The sequence below is a fragment of the Hylobates moloch genome, unplaced genomic scaffold (assembly GCF_009828535.3).
Source record: "Hylobates moloch isolate HMO894 unplaced genomic scaffold, HMol_V3 SCAFFOLD_19, whole genome shotgun sequence".
Taxonomy (NCBI): Eukaryota; Metazoa; Chordata; class Mammalia; order Primates; family Hylobatidae; genus Hylobates; species Hylobates moloch.
Window position 1 is genome coordinate 15668622 of NW_026652294.1, and position 23282 is coordinate 15691903.

Sequence of the window (23282 nt, forward strand, 5' to 3'; positions counted from 1 at the left end):
CACCCACTCCGGGAATTCCAGAGACCAGCCTCCAAGTGTGAGCTTCAGAGTTTAGAGCCAGGTTCTCCTCCAATTCAGCCCAGCTCAGCCCTTCCCTAGAACATCCCAGCTGGGCTGAGACATTCCTCCTTGGCATGGCACAGGCTCCTGTTAAGTTCTGGGCCCATCTTCTTCTGGAAATGAGATGTACTATTTACCTGCTAGAAAAGGGCAGGTGGTGGGAGAGTAGCTTTGGGTGGGACCACAGACATGTCACAGCAAAATTCACCTTAAATAGCCCAGATGCCAGAAGGGAGAATGCCCAGGATTATGGGGTGAGGGACAGCTTGCTAGGGGCTAGCCTGGTCACAGAAGCGGGGAGCTCTGGGGCCCCAGCACTGCTTGGAAGGCAGAGACAGGATCTCCAAGACCCTCAGGCTCCCCAGAGTGACCTCTGCTGGGCATGACAGAACCCCTGGCTCCTTAGGAAAACCGAGGCAGCCCCAGAGCTACAAAGATTTAGCACTTGGTTGTTTTATTCCTCAAAAATAAAACAGAAAGGAGGCGGGGCCCCAGCTCAGCACCAGGTGGGCAGCTCGGAGTTGTGGCCTCCCTCCTCCAGGGCTCGCCTCCGCCTTTCCTCCCGCCCCCACTGGCAGCCAACAAGTCAATGGAATTCCTGGCCTTTGAGATGTCACCCCAAAAGCCAACTGAGCTGAGTGAAGAAACACTCTCTTGGTGAAAGCAGAGACGGAGCTACCAGGCCAGGCATTGCTGGTAGCCGGCATCACCTGAGCTTGCCTGTGTCCTGCCTAGAGTCAGTGGGTCTTCCCCCGGCCCTCTGAGATGACATCCTCGGGCCGGGCACGCATGTACCACTCCACCCAGGAGCCATCGTAGATGGGCACATCGGGCTTGCCGCAGAGGTAGGCCCCTAGGGCCACGTGGCAGGCCGTGACGCCAGAGCCACACGTGGCCACCAGTGGCTTAGACAGGTCCACTTTCTTCTCCTGGAACAGATGGCGGATCTCCTCAGGGCTCTTCTCCAGCCCCTCCTGGGTCAGGAAGTCTGTGAAGGGGATGTTCACGGTACCCGGGATGTGGCCAGGTTCAATGCCTACAGCAGGGGAGCAGGGAGGAGGAGACAAATAGAAGGATGCTATGAATGGTGCCTCATATTTGTGGTGCCTGAGATATTGAGAGCATCCCATGCAAGCATGGTGCTAAATCCTTTATATCCACCATCTCATTTAATTCTCACAACCATAAAACTTGAGCACTGTTTAGAGGAGCCCCATTTTATACACGGTGATGCTGAGGTTAAGTACCACCTAAGGCTAATGCATCTAGCAAATTGCTGACTGAACTTTGAACCTAAGAACTGGGCCCCAAGGTTTCCTGACTATGCACCCTAGGGAGAGCAAAGCAATAAACAAGACCCCTGCCTAGCTAGAATGTGCAGTACCTGCAGGCAAAGAATTTTAATCTGGCAGGGCAGACAGGCAACTGAATAATTACAAGCACAATGGGTGTTCCAAAAATGCCCTACTGGGTGGCCTGGGGCATGTCAAAAAAAATAACGCCAGTAATAGCAATAGCTGATATTATTATTACTGAGACAGGGTCTCATTCTGTTGCCCAGACTGAAGTGCAGTGGCATGATCGTGGCTCACTGCAGCCTCAACCTCCTGGGCTCAAGCAATCCTCTTGCCTCAGCTTCCCCCCGAAGGGCTGGGACTACTACAGGCACACGCCACCATGCTCAGCTAATTTGTTTTCTTTTTTTTTTTTTTCTGAGATGGAGTTTTGCTCTTGTCGCCCAGGCTGGAGTGCAGTGGCATGATCTTGGCTCACTGCAACCTCTACCTCCTGGGTTCAAGTGATTCTCCTGCCTCAGCCTCCCGAGTAGCTGGGATTACAGGCACCCACCACACCTGGCTAATTTTTGTATTTTTAGTAGAGATGGGGTTTCACCATGTTGGCCAGGGTGGTCTCGAACTCCTGACCTCAGATGATCCACCTGCCTTGGCCTCCCAAAGTGCTGGGATTACAGGCGTGAACCACCGCACCTGGCCTAATTTGGTTTTCATAGACATGGGGTCTCACTATGTGGCTCAGGATGGTCTTGAATTCCTGGCCTCAAGCAATCCTTCTGCCTCAGCCTCCCAAAGTGCTGGGAATATAGGAGTAAGCCACCTTGCCCGGCCAATAGCTGATGTTATTGAATGCTTACTTTATGCCAGGCACTGTTTGGAGATGGTCAGCTATAGTTTCTCCTTTAATCCACCCCAAAATTCTCTGGGAAAGAAATGATTATCCTCTCTTTCGTAAAGATGAAGAGAATGAAGTACAAAGACTAGCTTGTGCAAGCTAGCAGAGGGCAGGGAAGAGTAAACCCAGGCAAGTCTATGCTTCCCACCATCACACCACACTGGCTGGGGGCTCAGTGGGTGGAGGAAGTTTCTCTGAGAATGCCCCGAAGGATGAGTAGGATTCAGTCACATAAAGGGGTCTGGGTGGATGGAGGCCTAGAGCATCCCAGGCAGAGGGAATCTGAGAGGCAAGGGAACCACCTGTTGCTCAGAGGGGTTAAAGGTCATTGTCCGAAAGCCCAGACAGTGAGGAGCCAGAGGCCCAAAGGGGAAGCCGAAGGGGATGGGAACGCTTTAGCAGGCCTGGAGTAAGACTTGGGGGCTTTGACCTGACTGCAGGGGGAGCTCAGGCTTCTGTGTTTACTTTTTTACTGTTACTTTTTATTTTTTTTATTGAGAAGGGGCTTGCCATCATGTCCAGGATGGTCTTGAACCCCTGGGCTCAAAGGATCCTCCCACCTCAGCCTTCCAAAGTGTGAGGATTATAGGTAGGAGTTACCTTGCCCAACCTAGATTTCCATTTTTAAAAGATCATTTTGATTGTAGCAGAAAGAATGGGATGGGAAAGGCCCACACCTCTGCAGACTCCCAGGGTGCTTTTTGTTTTCACTGCCCCAGCTTGAGGCAGGGGTTACTAACACTCCCATTTTCACGCAGGACTGGGATTTGCAACAAAATAAACCTTCACAACTAATGCTTGGGCCGGGCGCGGTGGCTCATGCCTATAATCTCAGCACTTTGGGAGGCCGAGGGGGGCAGATTACCTGAGGTTGGGAGTTTGAGACCAGCCTGACCAACATCGAGAAACCCCGTCTCTACTAATAATACAAACATTAGCTGGGCGTGGTGGCACATGCCTGTAATCCCAGCTACTCGGGAGGCTAAGGCAGGAGAATCACTTGAACCCGGGAGGCGGAGGTTGTGGTGAGCCGAGATCGCACCATTGCACTGCAGCCTGGGCAACAAGATCAAAACTCCATCTCAAAACAACAACAACAAAAACAAACAACCCCCCCCCCCCCCCGAAAACTAATGATTCAAATCTGAGCCATTCAGACTCTTGTCCAGCTTCTGTCTTGGTTTCCATCCGCAGTGGAGTGACACTCCCACGGGAGCTGCTGACCCATGTATCGGTATCTATTCTCAGACCGTGGCATAGAGACAGCACTCCTGAGTCCGTGAAGAGGCTGGAATGGGTCATGCATCCCACTTAACAGACACAGAAACCGGGCTTGGTCAGATATCACATAGAGACCAGCCCAGAGCAAGGAAGAACAAACTCTCAACCCAGGGTGGTGACTGTAAAGGGAGGGCCATCCCCACACCTTGAATCCCACCAAGCAAAGCATGTTTCCCCTGCCTGCTGGACTGCTGTGGCACATCGCAGGAGCACTTGGCCAGGCCTCAGGCTGTGGCGTGGGAATGATGACGACAGTGATATTCATCACTGATCCAGCTGCACTGAGCTTAGTTTGTTTTGACAACAAGCCTGCTAGGCGTGTATCACCTCCCATTCCACAGATGAGCCAGTGCGACTGAAATAAGTGTCAGGCACAAGTGTGCAGCACACTTGTGCATGAAAACCCAGAGCTGAGTGCTTTACACACTTGCTCTCCTTGCCCCTACCATGTCTTTATGCTCTGTGTTACTGCTCCCATTCCACACAGGCAGAAGCTGCGATTCAGAGATTAAATGACCCGTCGTGTGTCACGAAGCCCATGTAAATGTGACAGGGATCTGAACCCCAGTCTGGCACCACCAGCTAGCTCCCCTGTGCTGCTCATCCCCCTGGGGCTGGGACGGAGAACCCAACAGGATCCAGGTGGTGCTCTCATTAGGCTGAACCACATGAAACTGACGCCTGTGTAGGTTCAAAAATGGTTGGATATCAGCTGTTTCCTATGGTTCCGGTACCATCAACATTGCTTTGCAGGATTCCATGTGACAGGGACCTTCTGTATTCACCAAACCTCTCTGGAACATCGACTCTGTGCCAGGTACTGAGCTAATCTTCAGGATGCATTAAGAGCAGAGACAGTCCTTGCCCTCAGGCCATCCAAAACAATGCTGGCCCACGGTGAGCCCAAGCGGCTCCAAACCCAATCTGTAGCCATGGGAATGCTCTTCAGAGAGCCCTCTAGGGGCAGTGGTCAGTTTCTTGCACTCTTGAAGGCACAAGAGAAGGGGCTGGGGAGTTCCTCGTTGCTCACAGCTGGTAAGCGCGCAGGCTGCCGAGTCTGAATCCTGGCTGGGTTGTTTCTTGAGACCTTGGGCAAGGCTCCATTTCCTCCTCTGTGCAATGACAGTATCTACTTACACGGGATGTTTGAAAGACTCACACCACTGTGATCACTGACCAGCCTGCTTTGTGGGGACCCCTCCTCACATTATACAGAGCTTACCCAAAGGCTTCTTGCCTGAGGAAATCCAGCCCACAGGCAGAAGGCTCTGCCCTACCCACTGTTTAATCCCCCTTCCACCCTCAGTTCTCCAAGCTTTGGCCCCTGGGAGAGACTTTCCTTTTATGCAGCCTCCGACTTTGCCTTCATTCCACCATCCTCAGGTGCATGGGTAGCCCTGATCAGGACCATCCCTCTGGGTTTTTCTCTCATACTGGGGCCTGCCCCCCAACATTCCACAGTGACCCCCCACACCTCTAGTGTTGCAGTGAGAGCTATTTGGGCAACCAGGGTTCCCAATGGGCTAGGGAGAGTCACTGCCCAAAGCACAGGAGGGGAAGGGCCAGTATTATTGCTCTGCTTAACAAACACAGTCACCGGGGCAAGTGGAAGTCCAATCTCCTTCCCCACCTCATGCAGTAGCCTTTAAAGGCAAGGTCAGGCTGAAGTGGGAGGGTCACCTGAGCCCAGGAGGTTGAGGCTGCAGTGAGCCATGATTGTGCCACTGCACTCCAGCCTGGGCGGTACAGTGAGATCCTGTGAAAAGAAGGCAAGGGAAGGGAAAAAGGGGAAAGGAGGGAAGGGAAAGGGAAGGAAAGGAAATGAAAGCAAGATAAATTAGAAAAAGAAAAGAAAGGTCAAGTGCAGGGCACTGCTCAGGGCGTAGAGGCCGCGCCCCCGACGACCTCCTGCCCCCTTCCCCCGCGTTACCGTCTCGGGGCTCAGGCTCGGTGCCGCGGAACCTTCCGGCGGCTCGGGAGTCCACCACCTGGAAGCGCCGGGATTCCAGGTTCTCCTTGATGTCCTCGTAGGTCTTGATGAAGGCGAGGTCGAGCTGAGCGCGGAACTCGGCGGGAGCAGGTTGGCTCTTACCGGAGGTGAGCGGGAGGTTCTGGCGCAGCCAGTGGCGGAGGCCGCCGTCAAGCAGTGACACGGCACGGTGGCCGAAGGCGCGGAACATCCACCAGACGCGCGGGGCGGAGTAGAGGCCCTGGTCGCTGGCATCGTAGATCACGACGTGGGTGGCCGCGCCCACGCCCAGGCGGCCTGCGTACTCCGCGAAATGCTCGGCGCGGGGCAGCATGTGGTCGTAGGGCGAGGTGCGGTCGCTGCACTGGTCGATGTCGAAGAAGGCGGCGCCCGGGATGTGGCGCTCCTCGAACTCGCGTCGCGCGTCGCGCCCCAGCTTCGGCAGGTACCAGGAGGCGTCCAGCAGCTGCAGGGGCTGCCCAGCGCGCGGGACCCGCAGCGCCTCGGCCACCCATTGCGCTGACACCAGCGCGCGGAAGAGCTGCGACGAAGCCATGGCGCCGACACTCGGGCTGCGGGCCTGGGCGACAGGGAAGACGTCAGGAGGGAAGCAGGGAGAGGCCGCTGTTGGGGCTGGGGCTGGAGCATGGGCGAGGGCCGGCGGGGGAGGTGGGGCCCGTGCAGGGCAGAGTCCAGGGAACGCAGAAACCAGCGGTGGTGAACCCCGGCACAAAGGTGGGTAGCCAGGGGCCTCCCTCTGCCAGGCCTCATATAAACACAAGCTCCGAGTGACCCAATGACCATGACCTCCCGGAGAGCCCCAGGCCGCGCCCCTCACCTCCACTTGCTGGGCACGAGGGTGGGTGGAGGTATCCTAGGGCAAGGCCCTGCTGGCTTCAAGGCACAAACAGGGGCAAAGTCTCCACCCCTCCCTAAGATGCAGCTCGGCTTTATTTGCAACCAAGTCCCAGATAGAAGTCATTCATTCACCCATCAAGCATTTATATTGGCGACCTAATAGAAACAGTAGCTGGAATTTCCTGAGTCCTTGCTGGGTACCACTGAATCCTAACAATATCCGAGAACAATGCCTGACACAGTAGACTCTCCAGTATGTGTTGAATGAGTGATCTTAAGAGGCTTGGTATATTATTGTCACCGTTTCAAGGAGGACACTCAGGCTCACAGAAGTGCACTAACCTGGCCTGGTGCGGTGGCTCATGCCTGTAATCCCAGCACTTTGGGAGGCCGAGGCGGGTGGATCACCTGAGGTCAGAAGTTTGAGACCAGCCTGGCCAACATAGTGAAACCCCATCTCTACTAAAAATACAAAAAATTAGCCAGGCTTAGTGGTGGGCACCTGTAATCCCAGCTACTCGGGAGGCTGAGGCAGGAGAACGGCTTGAACCCAGGAGGCGGAGGTTGCAGTGAGCTGAGATCGTGCCATTGCAATCCAGCCTGGGGGACAAGAGCGAAACTCTGTCTCAAAAATAAAAAAACAAACAAGAAAAAATGCACTAACCTGACCCGGCGGTGCCAGGCTTCTCACTAGCCAGTCGGTCTGGCACCAGAATCCGGACTTCTCAGCCACACACTCTGTGCAGGCTCCGGGAGTCTGGCGAGGCCAGGTTTTGCCTGTCCAGCCTGGGCTCTCTCTGGCCCTTCTAGTAGCAGCAACAGTGACTTCACACCTCCTTCCCTCTCTTCTCCATCTTTCCTGCATGCCAGAGGCTGATAGTGCACCAGTTCGCCAGCCCACTACGCCAGGCCAGCCCACAGCCTTCCTGGGTGTAGACTCCCCAAATACTTTAAGCCCTTTGTGCTGGGAAGCCACCATTGTGCAGGTGAGAGGAAAGCACCCCTTCTGCCAGGCAGGGGCTGAGCCCCCACCAGGGCACATGGCTAGGTGTGTGGAGTATGGGCTGCAGGTCAGCCCTCACTTATCCCCTGTTCGAGACCCAACCTTGACACCCATTGCATGCAGTCCTGCCAGCGAAATGAAGGGGGCAGGTAGAGAACAACATCTGTGGACCGAGTGCCTCTGTGGGCCAGGTCACATGCTCGGCACCGCAGCCTTGGGCGGGTATTAGGATGCCTGCTTTATGAATGAGGCCACTGGCAATTAGAAGAATAAGTGCCTTGCCCGTGGTCACAGGAGGCAGCCTCAGGATTTGCAACCAGAATTTGACCCCTCAGGCTGGACTTCCCCTGCCCCAGGTGCCATGATGACCAGGGCCTAATGAGTTCTAGGGTGACACCCTGTGCCCACCCCCACAGTCTCGCCGCAGCTGGCTTTTAGGAACCTACTTCACCCACGCGGTCAGGCCTTGTGCCGGACACCAAGGCATTCTTGCCTTTGCCAAGCCCTGGGGGGAAAAGTCAGGCTGCAGGCAAGAGACAGTGAAATTGAGGATAGTTTAGAATTCAGTGTTGAGCACAGAGGGCCCCTATGTCAGCCCGGGGTGGCAGCAGAAGAGGTGAGAAGGCTTCCTGGAGTAGGAGGAGGTCCAGACTAATCTGACTTTTCCAGGGGCCCAGGAAGCCTCAGCATGGTCTTTAGGGTAGGGAGGCTGCCAAGGGGTGTTTGGCTAAGGGGTGATCCCCATTATCTGCGTTACAACACAGCTAGGGGGCGCTGTGCTGGCAGATGCTGCAGGTTCCTTCCTGAGGAACCCTATTGTGGGAACCACAGCAGCCCCTGTGCGCCCCCCAACACTGTCCCCCATTCTTGAGGATCCTTGTTTCCCTCACCCAATCATACATTTACAGTACAAAGAGCCCTGGTTTGGGAGTCAGAGAGCCCCCAAAAATCAATGTAAACCCCACTCCACTGCTTAACTGGTTGTGTGATGGTGGGTGTGTAGGGTCTCTGGGTGGTTTCTGTTCCTTATAATGGAGCTTCCCACCCCCACCTCTTAGAGCCAAGATTAAAAAATAAATGTAGAGGGGCAACCATCATGCATTACATCTGGCTGGTTTTAATAATCATTAAAAACCGTTTAGGCCGGGCGCGGTGGCTCACGCCTATAATCCCAGCACTTTGGGAGGCCAAGGTGGGCGGATAATGAGGTCAGGAATTTGAGACCAGCCTGACCAACATGGTGAAACCTCATCTCTACTAAAAATCCAAAAATTAGCTGGGCGTGGTGGCATGAGCCTGTAGTCCCAGCTACCCGGGAGGCTGAGGCAGGAGAACCGCTTGAACCTGGGAGGCAGAGGTTGCAGTGAGCTGAGATGCGCCACTGCACTCCAGCCTGGGTGACAGAGTGAGACTCCATCTCAAAATAATAATAATAATAATAATAATAATAATAATAATGTTGCATTATTTCTTCCATTACTCTCATTGGTGGCCCTGGAACTGACAGCAGCAAATCTAAAATCTTAGAATTTCAGGGCTTGGTGGGACTTCAGAGATCTGAGGTCACCCTGCTCCAGTCTCCCTGCTTCATTGGCACTTCTCACAAAGGTCTGTGGGCCATAAAGGAAGGTGTGAGGGCAGGCTGTGGGTATTAGGGAGGGGTAGAAACCAGGTGCCCGTGTGATTCAGGAGCCGGGATCACTGTAAGTGGGGGTGTCCTGGGAGTGGAGGACCCCAGGACATAACCGCCCCAGGCTCATGTCAGAAGGGTACACAGCTGCATTGAAGCAAGCGTGAGCCGCAGGCTGGATCCAGGGTACCCCTTGAGGAGCAGAGCTTTGGCGCTCCCCTAGGACCTCCCCAGCCTGGTCCCTCCTGCCCACCCCCTCCCCCAACCACCAGACACTAGGCTTTGAGGATTGCTGTGAGCATTTTAGAACAAAACCTTTTTTTAAAAAGGGGGATGAGGCCAGGGATGGTGGCTCATGCCTGTAATCTCAGCACATTGGAAGGCTGAGATGGGCAGATCACTTGAGCCCAGGAGTTCAAGACCAGCCTGGACAACATGGCGAAACCCCATCTCTACCAAAAATTTAAAAATTAGCCGGGAATGGTGGCACATGCCTGTGGTCCCACCTACTTGGGAGGCTGAGGTGGGAGGATCGCTTGAGCCTGGGAGGCGGAGGTTGCAGTGAGCTGAGATGGCGCCACTGCACTCCAGTCTGGGCCACAGAACCACAGCCTGTCTCAAAAAACAAAACAAAACAAAAGGTCGGGGTTGGGGAACAGGGAAAGCTTCCAGGCTAGCCTCTGCAAAAGCTAGGGAGGGGTAATGGCGTCCCCCAGTTTGCAAGAGCCCATGGTGAGCTTTTCAGGAATTTTGCCAACTGGTTGTTAAACACAGCTATTATTAAAAATTGAATTACATCAACTTATGATTAAACGGGCTAAGTTAAAAACAGGCAAATTTTTAAAAAGCATGAGGCTTCAGGGAAGAGCCAGGTAAACAAAGGCAGCTGGTACCACCTGCGCTTCAGACCAGGGATCAGGCCCGGCCTTAACTCTGGGTGTGTCCTCCAGCAACTCGCTCTGCCGCTCTCTCCTGTCTTAGTAAGTTTCTGGCCTACTCCTCAGGGTTATTGTGGGAACTAAGTCACACCACGGGAGTACCCAGCAAAGTGCCACACCAAGCAGGCCTTGACAATGTTAGTTCCTTTCACTCACTAACAAGTTATTGGCTAGTGTCTCTTCCTGGGGCCTCTGGTTCAGCGGGATCTCGTCTCCCTGTCCTCCTCTCTCTCTCCCGCCCTCTCTGGTGGCACCAGGTCACCCTACTTCCACCCAAGGCTCCCTGCCTGCCACTCGCCACGACCCCAGCCGGCAGGCCGCCCCAAGCGGACAGTCACCCTTAGTGCCAACGTAGCGGCGCGCCTTCTCTTCTAGACTGCGCCCCCTCTTCCACCCAGGCCCCGCGCGGGGGCCCCGCGCCGCGCACCCCCAAAGAGCCACTCCCTCCCCCTCCAGAAAGGCAAGCCGCCACGCCGCGGCAGTTACCCGGGTCTCGGACTCCCGGCTTCCTGGCTCCGCCATGGCCCCCGCGGCGCGGCGCCCCCTCCCCGCGCCCGCAGCTGTCCCCTCCTCCCGCCACCAACCTGCAGCGGGCCAAAGGGAGGAGACTCCGGCACAGCCCACCGCCGCGGCCACTCGGAGCCGCTGCTGCCCGCGCCTTCCACCGGCCGGGCCGTGGGGGTACGCCCGCTCCGCCCAGCCCGGGCCCGCGCGGCCCCCGCGCCACCTGGCGTCCCCCTCAGACCCCCGCGGGTCCCGGAGGCCCCGCGCGCGAGGTTGGCGCTGCCGGGCGCGAAGCGGCCGCGTGGGGGAGGCGCGGGATGGCGGCGGGCGGCGCAGGGTCCCCCCTCTGGCGGTGGCGCGATGGTGCGCGCCGCCCGGGGAGCTGCGGCCGGGGGTTTGAACCGGCCAACTTCTCGAGCGGGCCGGGGCGAGCGCCAGCGCTGCGTCCGGGGCGAGTGAGTGCGGGGCGGGGGCGGCGGCCGGGCGCCTGGGCCGCCGGCCGGGCCACCTGCTGCTAGGGGAAGGATAGCATTGCGAGAGTGGGACGGGGTGCCCCGGGAACACCTGAACCACCTAGGGCAGAGGGCAGCGAGCTGCGGGCCGGACTCGGGCACTCTGGAGGCGGGCGAGCTCGGGCTGCCTGGGGAGGCCGCAGGCGATGGCGTGTGCGCGGCCCGCGGAGCTTCCTCGCCGTGCGCCCACCCCCTCTGCCTTGGAAGGAAAGGGGATTCTAAGCCCAAGATGCCATCGCCCCCCATCCCGGGCATGTTTTCACTGCTCTTTCCTGGCAGGATCGAGTACTGTAGCTTCTAGGAGCCAGACCCCCGCCCCAGGAAGCGCCCCTCTCTGGAGTCCTCGGAAACTCTTGCCCCACCCGCTTCTGCGCTGGGCCCCCGGGCCCGCTGGGAGGGGCGGGGCCGGCTTTCCAGAGGGAATCTGCAAACTTACCCCGCTGCACGCCCCAGCCCCGCTGGCTTGCTGTAAACAAGGAACCGGGGGGAGTGCGGAGGGAGAAAGAGCTTCTCCCAGGCCTCACCCTACTGCACACACCGACTTCCTTCCTCACGCCTGTCTCTCTTTCCTGGTTCCCACCCGTGCCAGGTGACACGCAGAGCTGAAACCATGGTTCATCAGGTGCTCTACCGGGCGCTGGTCTCCACCAAGTGGCTGGCGGAGTCCATCAGGACTGGCAAGCTGGGGCCCGGCCTGCGGGTGCTGGACGCGTCCTGGTACTCACCAGGCACCCGAGAGGCCCGCAAGGAGTACCTCGAGCGCCACGTACCCGGCGCCTCTTTCTTTGACATAGAAGAGTGCCGGGACACGGCGTCGCCCTACGAGATGATGCTGCCCAGCGAGACTGGCTTCGCCGAGTATGTGGGCCGCCTGGGCATCAGCAACCACACGCACGTGGTGGTGTATGATGGTGACCACCTGGGCAGCTTCTATGCTCCCCGGGTCTGGTGGATGTTCCGTGTGTTTGGCCACCGCACCGTATCAGTGCTCAATGGTGGCTTCCGGAACTGGCTGAAGGAGGGCCACCCGGTGACATCCGAGCCCTCACGCCCAGAACCGGCCGTCTTCAAAGCCACACTGGACCGCTCCCTGCTCAAGACCTACGAGCAGGTGCTGGAGAACCTTGAATCCAAGAGGTTCCAGCTGGTGGATTCACGGTCTCAAGGGCGGTTCCTGGGCACCGAGCCGGAGCCGGATGCAGTAGGTAGGTGTCCCAGTGCTGGGTGGTCCCTGGGGAGTATTGCCCCATGGAAGGATAGGGAGTAAGGATGACTGGGACCCTCTCCAGGGTCCGTCCCATGCCTTCAATCCTCCCATGTAGGCTTTCCATCGATAAAACCAGAAGGTGGAGACAAACCTAAAGGCTTTTTCAGCTTGGATGCACAAGGACCCAAGAATGTGTCCTCGTAGCCATGTGCTAAGAAGCCACCTAGCATCTGTGTGGAGTGACATCAGCAGAAGTCACTGGTGACATGTCCACCACCTCCACTCCCAGGCACCAGCTGCCCCACATGTACTAGGATATACCTAAGGGTGTCATGCCCGTGAGCCAGCGTTTGCATTGCTGTACAGAAACCTCCCACGGACACATCCAGCTTCTCCAGCCCTCTCAACTCCCGCAGAAACCCTTATAGACATCAACAGTGTCCCTCTCCCAGGATCCCCCTCTCCCCAAATCTAGCTCTCCTGGGGCCCCTGACTGCTGTTTGCAAAGGCGGTCTGTTCCATAACCTTTCCAGGCAGCTGCAGCCTGTCGGCAGAGCTGTAACAGCAGCTGCCATTTCATGCCAGACACTTGGCACCGCATTATCTCAGTGAACAAAGCTCAATGCCCCTGTTTTGGCAGCAGGGGGGTGGGGAGACTGAGATGCCAGGACATTAAGTGGTGGAAGCCAGGATTCGAATCCAATGCTGCCTTGTTTCAAATGAGGGCTATAAACCAGGATGCACCCCATGCTGCCCTACCTCTACTTCCCAGGGCCAGGAGGGAGTCCCCTCTGCTAGTTGCCCCAGGAAGGCGACTCAGAAGTTCCCCTCCTGTGGAAGGGAAGGCCAGGTGGATTGGATACTGCTTGAGGGCTGGGGGGAGCCTCAGGAGAGGAAGTGCTGAGTTCTAGAACCTCCTAACCAGAGAGAACCTCGGAGGTCTTCCCTTTTCTAGAGGCAGGACTGCAGTCTCGCTGCCATCACGCCTGCTGAGGGCCCTCCAGTCCCTGCCTGGCCATCTCCAGGAGCAGGGCCCTCTCTTGTCTCTGGACACCTCCTTTGTGGCTCTTTCCTCGGTCAGAGCTCCTTCTCTACAGAATCTAACTCGTGTGCAACATTTTGCCTGACTTGTTGAAAAACATCTCTTCCTGTCCGTACCTCCCACAGAGAGAATGCTGGGAAAACTGTTTTGCACACTCTTAGAGCTGGAGGGCCTGAACGGTGACCTCATCTGACAGAGGGGAGACTGAGGTGCACAGAGGCAGGGGCCAAGGCCGCATAGCTAGTTAGTGACAGAGCCAGGACAGCAGGGTCTGTGCCCTTTCCAGCGCAGCTTTTTCCAGGCCCCATATTTTTCTTGCCTGCTTGCTCTCTGAAGGTCTGGAGTTGAAGATTCAAGTTCATTTGGCACCTCCCAGAGAATCCTGGCTGGGAACGCCTGCAGCCCTCTCCTGGCCTTGGTTCAAGACGCCTCTTCTCCTTGAGATTTAAGCTGTCATGGGGGAGGATCAGTGGAATTGGTTCTCTTGCTGCTTCCCAGCCTGCCCTGAAGCAACCTAAGAAATAAGTGGAAGGGACAGCTTGGAGGTGCCAGGCCCAATGTCCTCACCCATTTTACAGATGAGGAAACTGAGGCTCAGAGGAGGAGAATGGCCTGCAGTGGGTAATGCCTCCTGAAGGCCCGGGATGCTGAAGTTCCTCCTCTGTAATCCTGTTCACACCTCCTTCAGTTTCCCTCAGGAGCACCAGGGAACATGGATTCTCATTTCAGCTCAGCCACTTCTCCTTGGGGTGACCTCAGTCCAGTTGCTTGGCCTTTCTGGGTTTCCTTATCATAAAATGAGAAGAGTCACGCCAGCCCTACCCACACAAGTACGCATTTGTTTAAATGTAGCAGTGGCGGCCGGGCGTGGTGGCTCACGCCTGTAATCCCAGCACCTTGGGAGACCGAGGCAGGCGGATCACAAGGTCGGGAGTTCGAGACCAGCCTGACCAACATGGTGAAACCCCATCTCTACTAAAAATTAAAAAAAAATTAGCCAGGTGTGGTGGCGCACGCCTGTAATCCTAGCTACTTGGGAGGCTGAGGCAGGAGAATCGCTTGAACCCAGGAAGTGGAGGTTGCAGTGAGCCAAGATCGTGCCACTGCACTCTAGCCTGGGCAACAGAGCAAGACTCCGTCTCAAAAAAAAAAAAAAAAGTCGCAGTGGCTGGAAAGGGATTTCGAGAAGGGTAAGGAACGATACAAATCCTGGAGGGTGTGGCACTTCCCGCCCCAACCCCCTCCTCCAAGAGGCTTTGCTGGCCTCCCATACAAGATATTTTGGGGACACAAAGGCACATGAGGCTCTGCCAAGTTTATGGTTCCCAGCTTGGTGTGGGATCAGGGAGGCACCCTGTAGGTTCAGCGGTCCAGATGTAACACACAGGGGCATGGGGGTGGCAGGCCTGGGGGTCAGGCATTGGCCCTGATCATCTCTGGAAGGAATGACCCTAAATGGAGCTGGAAGCAGAGCTTAGACACCTGGCGGCCACTTCCTGCTCACCTTAGGCAAGCGCCTTCCTCTTTGGCTGTAGTTTTGTGCCTCCACAAGCCCTTAGTCCTGGAGTCAGCCAGACCTGAGGTTCCATCCAGGTGTGATACTGATGCTTAGCCTCAGGGTAGTGCTTTCACCGCTGACTGTTGTTCGTGAAAGGAGCACTGCTCACCTGTGAGGGGGGCTGGAGGAAGTGAGAGAGGCAGAGTAGGAGTTTATCCAGCCCAGTTTCTTTATCAACTTAATTTTCTTTGCCTCCCTTCTTGGAGGGAGTGAGGGTGAAGAAGGGAGGAGGGTATCGACCCCCTAATCAGCACTTTTTATTTGTAGAACCCTTTTTATATAGTCTCTTCTGGACACCTACAGCAGCCCTGCAAGGGGAGGCAGGCAGGGGTAGGTAGGCTGGGTCCCACTTTGTGGGTGGGGACAAGGAAAGGGCTTCTCTGTTAAGGCAAAGTGGCTGGGACTTGACCCCAGGTCGGTAGGCTTCAAGTTGGGGCTGTTTCCCAAGGCTACTGCTGTGGGTGGGGTGAGCTGTAAGCAAACCCAGGGGCTGAGGGAAAGGTCACGGGTCCATGGTGTGGCTCCCGGGCTGCTGTATGGGACTGAAAATCCACTCTGCCTGTCCCTCCCAGGGCTGGAAGCTTGGCTGAGGGAGGAGGGAAGGTGTGGGGCTGCCTCTTCCTGGCCAGGGTTAAGGGGTTGCCTTCTGGGGCTGCCTGCTCTGCATTCCTTAGTGAAAACAGAAAGGGCCAGACAGCTTTTCCTGGCCTTAAAAATCCACACCTACCAGTGGCCTGAGGGATGTTAACTCGAGTAGTTGAGCATGAGAGGTCATCTCATCCATTCCCCAGCCTCAGTCTCCTTTTCCAGGGAGGCTCAGGGTGGTCAAAGAACACAGGCTTTGGGGGCAGACCAATCAGACTTCATTTACCTTTGCTGTGTGTCCTGGGGCAAGTGACCTCACCTCTCTGAGCCTGGGCTCCCCAGCAATGCTGAGAGAATAATCTCCCCTGCTTTGTGAGGATTGAGGAGGATACAGTTCTTGAGAGCACCTGCTGCCAAGTGCCTGGTGCCGCAGGTTATGGGAATGAGGGCATGCCTGCTGGGGGCAGGGAGAGCCAGAAGCCTTCAGCTAGACTTGGGAAGAGAAGCATGGGAGCCTCTGCTTTCCAGCCCAATGTGCCTTTCCACCAACTGGCTGTCTTTTTTTTTTGAGGCGGAGTCTCGCTCTGTCACCCAGGCTGGAGTGCAGTGGCACGATCTTGGCTCACTTTAAGCTCTGCCTCCTGGGTTCACGCCATTCTCCTGCCTCAGCCTCCCGAGTAGCTGGGAATACAGGCGCCCGCCACCACGCCAGGCTGATTTTTGTTTTTGTATTTTTAGTAGAGACGGGGTTTCACTATGTTAGCCAGGATGGTCTCGATCTCCTGACCTCGTGATCCGCCCACCTCGGCCTCCCAAAGTACTGGGATTACAGAAGTAAGCTACCGCGTCCGGCCAAACTGGCTGTTCTTGAAAGTTCTCTGGCCCAGATTCATCTCAGCCCTTCCCACAGTTCATTTAAATGCCCCAGACAGACCCTGAGCTCCCCTCGCTTCACCCCGTCCAGCTGGCCCAGTGTGGGAGGCCCGCTCTACAGAAACTCCCTGACTTCATCTTTACTCAGAAGGGGTGCCCTTTATGTAATCAGAAGAACACAGTGGGGCTGTGTCATCAGGGATGGGGGCAACAAAACAAAACAGGATTCAACCCGTTGTGCTTTCAAATGCACTTCAATCCAGCCCACTGTGGAAACATTTTAAAGCTGGGTTTCTTGGGAAAGAATGCCCTCGATGCCAGCTGATCCATTGTTCCTCGTTGGTAGGGTGGGCACACATCTTAGATTCAAGTTTCCAGGCAAAACAGATGAAACACAACAGGAAGAAATTGCTCTAATTTTATACATTATATTCAAACTTTATTTTTTAATTCATTATTATTATATTTTTGAGACAGAGTCTTGCTATATCACCCAGGCCAGAGTGGCATGATCACAGCTCACTGCAGCCTCCTGGGCTCAAGTGATCCTCCTACCTCAGGCTCTCAAGTAGCTGGGACTACAGGTGCATGCCACAATGCCTGGCTCAGTTTTTTTTTTTCTATAGAGATGGGGTCTTGCTATGTTACCCAACTCCTGGGCTCAAGCAATCCTTCCATCTGGGCCTCCCAAAGTGCTGGGATTACAGATGTGAGCCACCATGTCTGGCCTTTCTACATTATTTTCCGGCTATTCAAGTGAAGCAGTGGGAGTGGAGAAGGAAGAAAGAAATCTGTAACTGGTGATCAGTTGATTGTAAACACCACTGCCAATCAAACTCGACTTGTACTAATAGATTTTGGAATCCTGTTCGTCCCCGGGGTGAAAGGACCAGGACATAGCTGGCGTGATAATGTACCAAATCATGTGCCTGCCAGGGTCACTGGGTGCTTTTAGCTGCAGTAGTTAGACTTCCCCACACACCTGTGAGGTGGGTGAGGTTTACTTTTTTTTTTTTTTTTTTGAGACGGAGCCTCGCTCTTGCTGCCTAGGCTGCAGTGCAATGGGGTGATCTCGGCTCACTGCAACCTCCGCCTCACAGGTTCAAGCGTTTCTCCTCCCTCAGCCTCCTGAGTAGCTGGGATTATAGGCGCATGCCACCATACCCGGCTAATTTTTTGTATCTTTAGTAGAGACGGGGTTTCACCATGTTGACCAGGCTGGTCTTGAGCTGACCTTGTGATCCACCCACCTCGGCCTCCCAAAGTGCTGGGACTACAGGCATGAGCCACCACGTCCAGCCTAGGTGGGGTTTTGTCCCCCTTCTGCAGGAGGGAGACAGGCTCGGAGGTTCAGGGCCTGCTTGGCTGTACACGGCTCCAGTTTGTGCCTTGGCCACACTAGTCAGATCCTTCCCCTCCCACTCCTGCCACCCTGCTCCTGCCCTGTCCCATAATCCAGGTTGAATGGGGGTGGGGATTCGGGGAAGAAGGAGGGCTCAAAGAGATGGAGATAGGCCTGTGTCAGGCCAAAGTGCAGGCTAGGCACTGGGAGTGGGGCCAACCATAGAGCGCCCACCCCTGCCAGGGTGTGGGCTGCTCAAGGAAGACAGGAGTGGCCTGGGGCATGTGTGAGATTGGCCTGTGGCCTCGCCCTGTGTGTGGCACCAGCTCTGGCCATGGCCTTCCCCTTTGCCCCAATTCCTGGCTCTTCTGAAGCCAGATTTGGCCGAGGGCCCTCACTGGGTACTGAGACAGTTCCAGAAAGGACCCTAGAGCCAGCCTAGTCCCTCCACTCTGCTTCTATCCAAGTTCTTGGAGGGGACCAAAAAAGCCCACACTGTCTCTATTGTCCCCCTACACCCTCCGTAGGTGGTGGAGTGGCTGGGGGCGCAGCATGGCAGGGTGGGTGGGCCAGCCTCCAAAGCCAGCGCTTTCCTTGTGCCACCCGCTCTGTACAGCAGCCAATACCCAGTGGGTACTCTCATTTCCATTTTTCCTATGGAGAAACTGAGGCTCAGAGAGCTGACATAACTTGCTCCAGTGGGATTTGACCTTACGTCTGACACCAGGTCACTTGCTCTTTCTGCAACTGTGTGCTTAACAGAAAACCAGAGGCCCCGATGTAATCCTGGGTCTGCCTTCATCTTTCTGTGTGGCCTTAGGTGAGCCGTGTTGTTTTGCCAAGCCTCAGCAGATTCATCTGTAACATGGGGTGACATATCTGATTAGTTATGTGGTTATCTGTTCAGCATCTGTCTTTCCTGTTAGACTGGAATCTCCCAGAGGGCCTGGCTGTGTCTCTGCCTTTCACCGCTGTGTTCTCTGCACATAGCATTTGCAATAAGTTGTCCCATTTGCTCTTCTCAACATGGCTGTGAGATAGGTATGTACCACTGAGCCCATTTTACAGGTGAGAAAACTGAGGTTCAGAGAAGTGAAATGATTTGCCCAAGGTAAAGTTAGTGGAGCTGAGACTCATGCCGCTGTCCTCTCAAGCAGGTGTGCTTTTGGGCATCTCTACTTCAAGACAGGTGTTAGGGGAGGGGTTGCAGGCATCTTAAGTCATGAGAAGTGATAGTAGGTGGGGCTGGGAATAAATTGAGTTCCAAGCAGAGCAAAGCTGTTATTTTTATTTGCAAAGCTATCTATCCTTCCAGCTACAGCTGACGGAATCCTCCAGGTCCCATTAGTCCCCAGCCCTCATACATCCCCTAACCTGTGTCCTCTGCCCTGCCTAGGACTGGACTCGGGCCACATCCGTGGCGCCGTCAACATGCCTTTCATGGACTTCCTGACTGAGGATGGCTTCGAGAAGGGCCCAGAAGAGCTCCGTGCTCTGTTCCAGACCAAGAAGGTGGATCTCTCGCAGCCTCTCATTGCCACGTGCCGCAAGGGAGTCACCGCCTGCCATGTGGCCTTGGCTGCCTACCTCTGCGGCAAGCCTGATGTGGCCGTGTACGACGGCTCCTGGTCCGAGTGGTTTCGCCGGGCCCCCCCAGAGAGCCGTGTGTCCCAGGGAAAGTCTGAGAAGGCCTGAGCCGTGATCTCTCCTGCTTACTGTAACTGCGGCCGGTTTAGTGACCCCATGACTTGCAGCCGGTTCTTACCTCTTAGGTGAAGGAGATTGACATGTTAGAATTGCTGTGCAAGGCTCACCCTGTCTCTGTCGACACTGGAATAAACTTTGCCTTTTCTGAGTAGTGTGTTTGCCTGCCTCTCTCTGGGTTCCATCCTTGCCCCCAAACTTCCATCTCTTTCAAACTCCGGAGACTCCACCAAGGACAGAGACCACCATAGCTCCAGGGTGGTCCCCATATTATCTGCCCCCCTCATGTTCATGCCCTGTGTGACCCTCTCCCTTTCACTGCAGGTGGGACCCTTGACTTGCTTTTAACCAACAGCCTACGGCAAAAGTGATGGATGCCACTTCTCTGACTATGGTACACAATATTGTAATGCCCCGTCTTGCAAGGGGACTCCCTCTTTGCTGGCTTTGATGAAGTCAGTGTCGTGTTCGGGGGCCCACATAGCAAGGAAATGAGGGTGGCCTCTGGCTGACAGCCAGAGAAAGCCTGAGACCCTCAGTCTAACAGACTGCAAGGAACTGTATCCTCCCACAGCCACATGAGCTTGGAAGCATATTCTTCCCCAGTGGAACCTCAGATGAGACTGCAGCCCTGGCCGATACTTGGATCGTAGCCTGCTAAGACCCCAACGCAGAGAACTCAGTTAAGCCATGAGTAGACCCCCGACCCAAAGAAACTGTGAGATAACAATTGTATGTTAAGCTTCGAAGTTTATGGCAAGATTATCCTGCAGCAATAGATAATACTTAGGCAAGCGATGGGGGTGGCTTGGACCAGGGAGTGGGGGGAGTTGTGGAAGTGGACGAAGGCATCCAAATCTAGTGTACTTTGAAGGACTTGCTGATGGGTTGCTTGTGGAAGTAGCTTAGAGTTTTGTGATGTCTCTCTCTGTGCAAGGCAATGTGCTACATTTTGCAAAAAATTGTTTTATTCACCCATCACCCTTATCCTTAGTGTTGGGTGATATCTGTTTCACATGTGAAGAAAGTTCAGCTAAAGGACTTGGCCAATCTCTTATCTAATAAGTGACAGGCCCAGATTCTGGAGACTCCAAGTTTAACCACAGCGCTCTGTTTCCTGGGGAGATCCTGAAAGGCTGGGCTTGCAGGAGGCATTCACTATACCCACTCTTTGTCCAGGCTGAGCAACAGCCAGACAGGAATGGGCCAGTGCTGGCACCAATGACTTCTGCCTCCTTTTGCTCTGCAGAAAAGAAGTCACTTAATTTGTTGATCTCCTTCTGTAGCCCTTGTTGTTCAGGAATAGGAGAGAGGACTTTCACTGTTCCATTCTTGCTTTAATTTTACTCCCAGGTCCCTGATCCCTGGGCATCCAAATCAGACAGCCCCAGATGCATCTTTCTCCTTCCCCATTGACCTTGACCTACATTTATACTGTTATACACATCCATGCCTTTAATATTCTCACCCCTTCAAAACTGTTAAGTTCCTAGGCATCCTTCAAGATCCAACTCAAATGGCTCTTTCGTAAGTCTTTCCTCCTTTTTCCTACACAGAGCTAGTTCTTCTCCCTACTTAGTGCTTTCAGCTCCCAAGAACATCTTTTGCACTTGGTAGCATCTGAGCCCCCTGTGCCTGGCACACCTGGCACATAGTGAGGGTTCAACTGACATTCTTGAGTGGATGAGAGAGTGAACAATAAATGAAGCCCCTCCTGCCTCCTCAATCCTGGTTTTCTCCTGGCCTCTTTTCCCTACGGGTGGGCCTATCAGCCCTCTGAGGTAACAGAGCCCTGTGTATAGTGATCACCACGGCAACTCCAATGAACATCTTGGGGAGGGCCACTTCCCAGCAACGATCCATTGGTCTCCACCAGTAGTTCTGCAGCAGGTATCTGCACTCCTGGGCTTCAGCACACATCAGTGTGGTTCACGTGTTTCCTGCTGTTATGAAAGAGATTGGAGAGGTGAGGCAGAGACTTATGAAGGGCCAGGGTTCTTCCAGGACGTGGGGTTTCATCTTCCTTTTCCCCATTCAGAGTTGCTTGTGAGTGAAGACTGCCTAGACTGGAACTACCTTCCCGCCCTCTTTGACCAAAGTCTCTTGGGATCTCTCTCTCCAGGTCAGAAACTGGAAGTGAGTCCACACTTCTGTTGTAGCCCGTCCAGACTGCTGTGGACTGGCAGTGCACTGGGACGTACAGAGCTGCTGTGGGCACGTCAGGTGGGTGGCTGGGGATGGGGGATGGGGATAGGAGGAGAAAGACAACCTGAAGGAGCTAACTTGAACTTCACCTAGCTTGAAGATGTGCAACTTAATTTTAGCCCCACCTGGTGAAGTCCTGTGTCTTTTCTGAGCCTCATTTTCTCCATCTGTGAAAGAGGATAAGTTAGTAGTGTCTCCGAACACCTTACTGGATATTTGTGAAGACCAGACTAATTTACCAGATGTGAGAATGCTTGACGTGGACTTGTGTTAGTTATCTCTTGCTGCACAACAAATCACCCCAAAACTTAGTGGGCTTAAGACAACATTTACTATCTCACAGCTTCTGTGAGTTGGGAATACCGGTGGCGTGTTGGTGATTTTTCTGTCCCAGGGTCTCTCACAGGCTGCAATCAAGGTGTTGCTTGGGTCTCTAGTCTCATCTCAAAGCTTGACCAGAGCAGGAACCCATTCACATGGCAGGATCCAGCTCCTCTGGAGCTGTTGGCAAGAGGCCACTCTGAGTTCCTTGCCCTGTGGACCTCTCCATAGGGCAGCTCACAACAGGGAAACTGGCTTCCATCAGAGAAGATGAGCTGAGGAGAGCTGCAGAGAGTGTGTGAACAAGACAGAAGTCGTAGTCTCTTATAAGTTCATCATGGATGCGACAGCCCTCATTTTTGCCACATTCCATTCATCACTATGTCCAGTCCATACTAAAGGGGAGGGAATTATACCAAGAAACGGATCACTGGGAGCCATGTCAACTGCCTACCACTGTCTGCCCTCTGGCCCCCAATAATGTACATCCCTTCCACATGCAAAATACATCCATCCCCTCCTGAGATCTTTAAAATTCTCATCCTATTAAAGCATTAGTTTAAAAGCTAGAATCTGGTCATATAAATCAGCTCCAGGTGTGGCTGAGGCTCCTCCAGTGTTGTTCCTTAAGTACAGCTTCTCAAATTCAATTCTTTTCCATCATAGATCTGTGAAACTAGATAATTTGCCCTGAACACACCTAACATACAATGATGTGATAGGCATAGGATAAAAGCTAGTGACATTCCTATTCAAAATTGAGGAAAATGGAGACATGGAGTCAATGGTCCATAGCAGTTTTGAAATCCAGCCACACAAATGTTGGACATTCCTTGATTAGGTTTCAAGGTCTGGGAATAATTCTCCATGGCTCTCAGTTCTGCCTTCTGGACTCTTGCTTCCACTCTCTAACCTGCCTTTTTTATTTTTATTTTTATTTTTTTTTCAAGAGTATCTTTTCATTTTGAACTGTCTCTATCTCTTTTACCCCAAGCTGCCAACATTTTGCTGATGTTATTTTCTCAACAGTAAAACTTACAGGGGTTCACTCCATTGAACAAAAGTCACACCCCTTTTTAACTGGGGCTCCTGTTGAGGAGCCTTAAGCTTCCTAGAGGTCCTATGGTTCTGTTAAGAGGATATATCAGGCATCTCTGTAAAGCACCCTTTGTGTGACAGAGTAATACCCTGATCCTTTGATGTTTCTGAAGTTTTAACAACAAGTCACACAGTCACACTCTTGGGCACACTTTCCAGACAGTCTTCTGAAGCCATTTCTTTTTTTTTTTTTTTTTTGAAACGGAGTCTCGCTCTGTCGCCCAGGCTGGAGTGCAGTGGCGCAATCTCAGCTCACTGCAAGCTCCGCCTCGCGGGTTCACGCCATTCTCCTGCCTCAGTCTCACAAGTAGCTGGGACTACAGGCGCCCGCCACCACATCTGGCTAATTTTTTGTATTTTTAGTAGACACGGGGTTTCACTGTGTTAGCCAGGATGGTCTCG

At 54.3% G+C, this 23282-nt stretch overlaps 3 protein-coding genes across 4 annotated transcripts in view; 2 read left to right on the forward strand and 1 right to left on the reverse strand.

Annotated features, from left to right (window-relative positions):
• The window catches only part of CIMIP4 (ciliary microtubule inner protein 4), a 302707-nt gene that overhangs the window by 263565 nt on the left and 15860 nt on the right, over positions 1 to 23282 (forward strand). The window contains exons 2-3 of the mRNA XM_032138183.2: positions 21147 to 21222; positions 21379 to 21479. The gene's annotated coding sequence lies outside the window, so the exon portion shown is untranslated. The remainder of the gene's footprint in view (positions 1 to 21146; positions 21223 to 21378; positions 21480 to 23282) is intronic.
• On the reverse strand, positions 494 to 10649 carry MPST (mercaptopyruvate sulfurtransferase). 2 transcript variants are annotated; one of them, XM_032138180.2, is made up of 3 exons: positions 10514 to 10649; positions 5462 to 6080; positions 494 to 1096 (listed from the first exon to the last, which is right to left on the reverse strand). In XM_032138180.2, exons 2-3 carry the CDS (start codon positions 6054 to 6056, stop codon positions 798 to 800), a joined length of 894 nt encoding a protein of 297 aa, XP_031994071.1. In that variant the 5' UTR covers positions 6057 to 6080; positions 10514 to 10649; the 3' UTR covers positions 494 to 797. The 2 variants fall into 2 exon arrangements, with proteins under 2 accessions (XP_031994071.1, XP_031994070.1); XM_032138179.2 differs by having other exon boundaries at positions 10416 to 10547.
• On the forward strand, positions 10841 to 19407 carry TST (thiosulfate sulfurtransferase). Its single transcript, XM_032138182.2, has 3 exons — positions 10841 to 10888; positions 11535 to 12150; positions 18949 to 19407. Exons 2-3 carry the CDS (start codon positions 11556 to 11558, stop codon positions 19245 to 19247), a joined length of 894 nt encoding a protein of 297 aa, XP_031994073.1. The 5' UTR covers positions 10841 to 10888; positions 11535 to 11555; the 3' UTR covers positions 19248 to 19407.

Coding starts and splice junctions, on each gene's coding strand:
- TST (XM_032138182.2), top strand. CDS start 11,556: ATGGTTCATCAGGTGCTCTACCGGGCGCTGGTCTCCACCAAGTGGCTG. Junction 12,151..18,948: donor GCCGGAGCCGGATGCAGTAG/GTAGGTGTCCCA, acceptor TGCCCTGCCTAG/GACTGGACTCGGGCCACATC.
- MPST (XM_032138179.2), bottom strand. CDS start 10,451: ATGGCGGAGCCAGGAAGCCGGGAGTCCGAGACCCGG. Junction 6,081..10,415: donor GCCGGGAGTCCGAGACCCGG/GTAACTGCCGCG, acceptor CCTGTCGCCCAG/GCCCGCAGCCCGAGTGTCGG. Junction 1,097..5,461: donor CGAGCCTGAGCCCCGAGACG/GTAACGCGGGGG, acceptor CCCCTGCTGTAG/GCATTGAACCTGGCCACATC.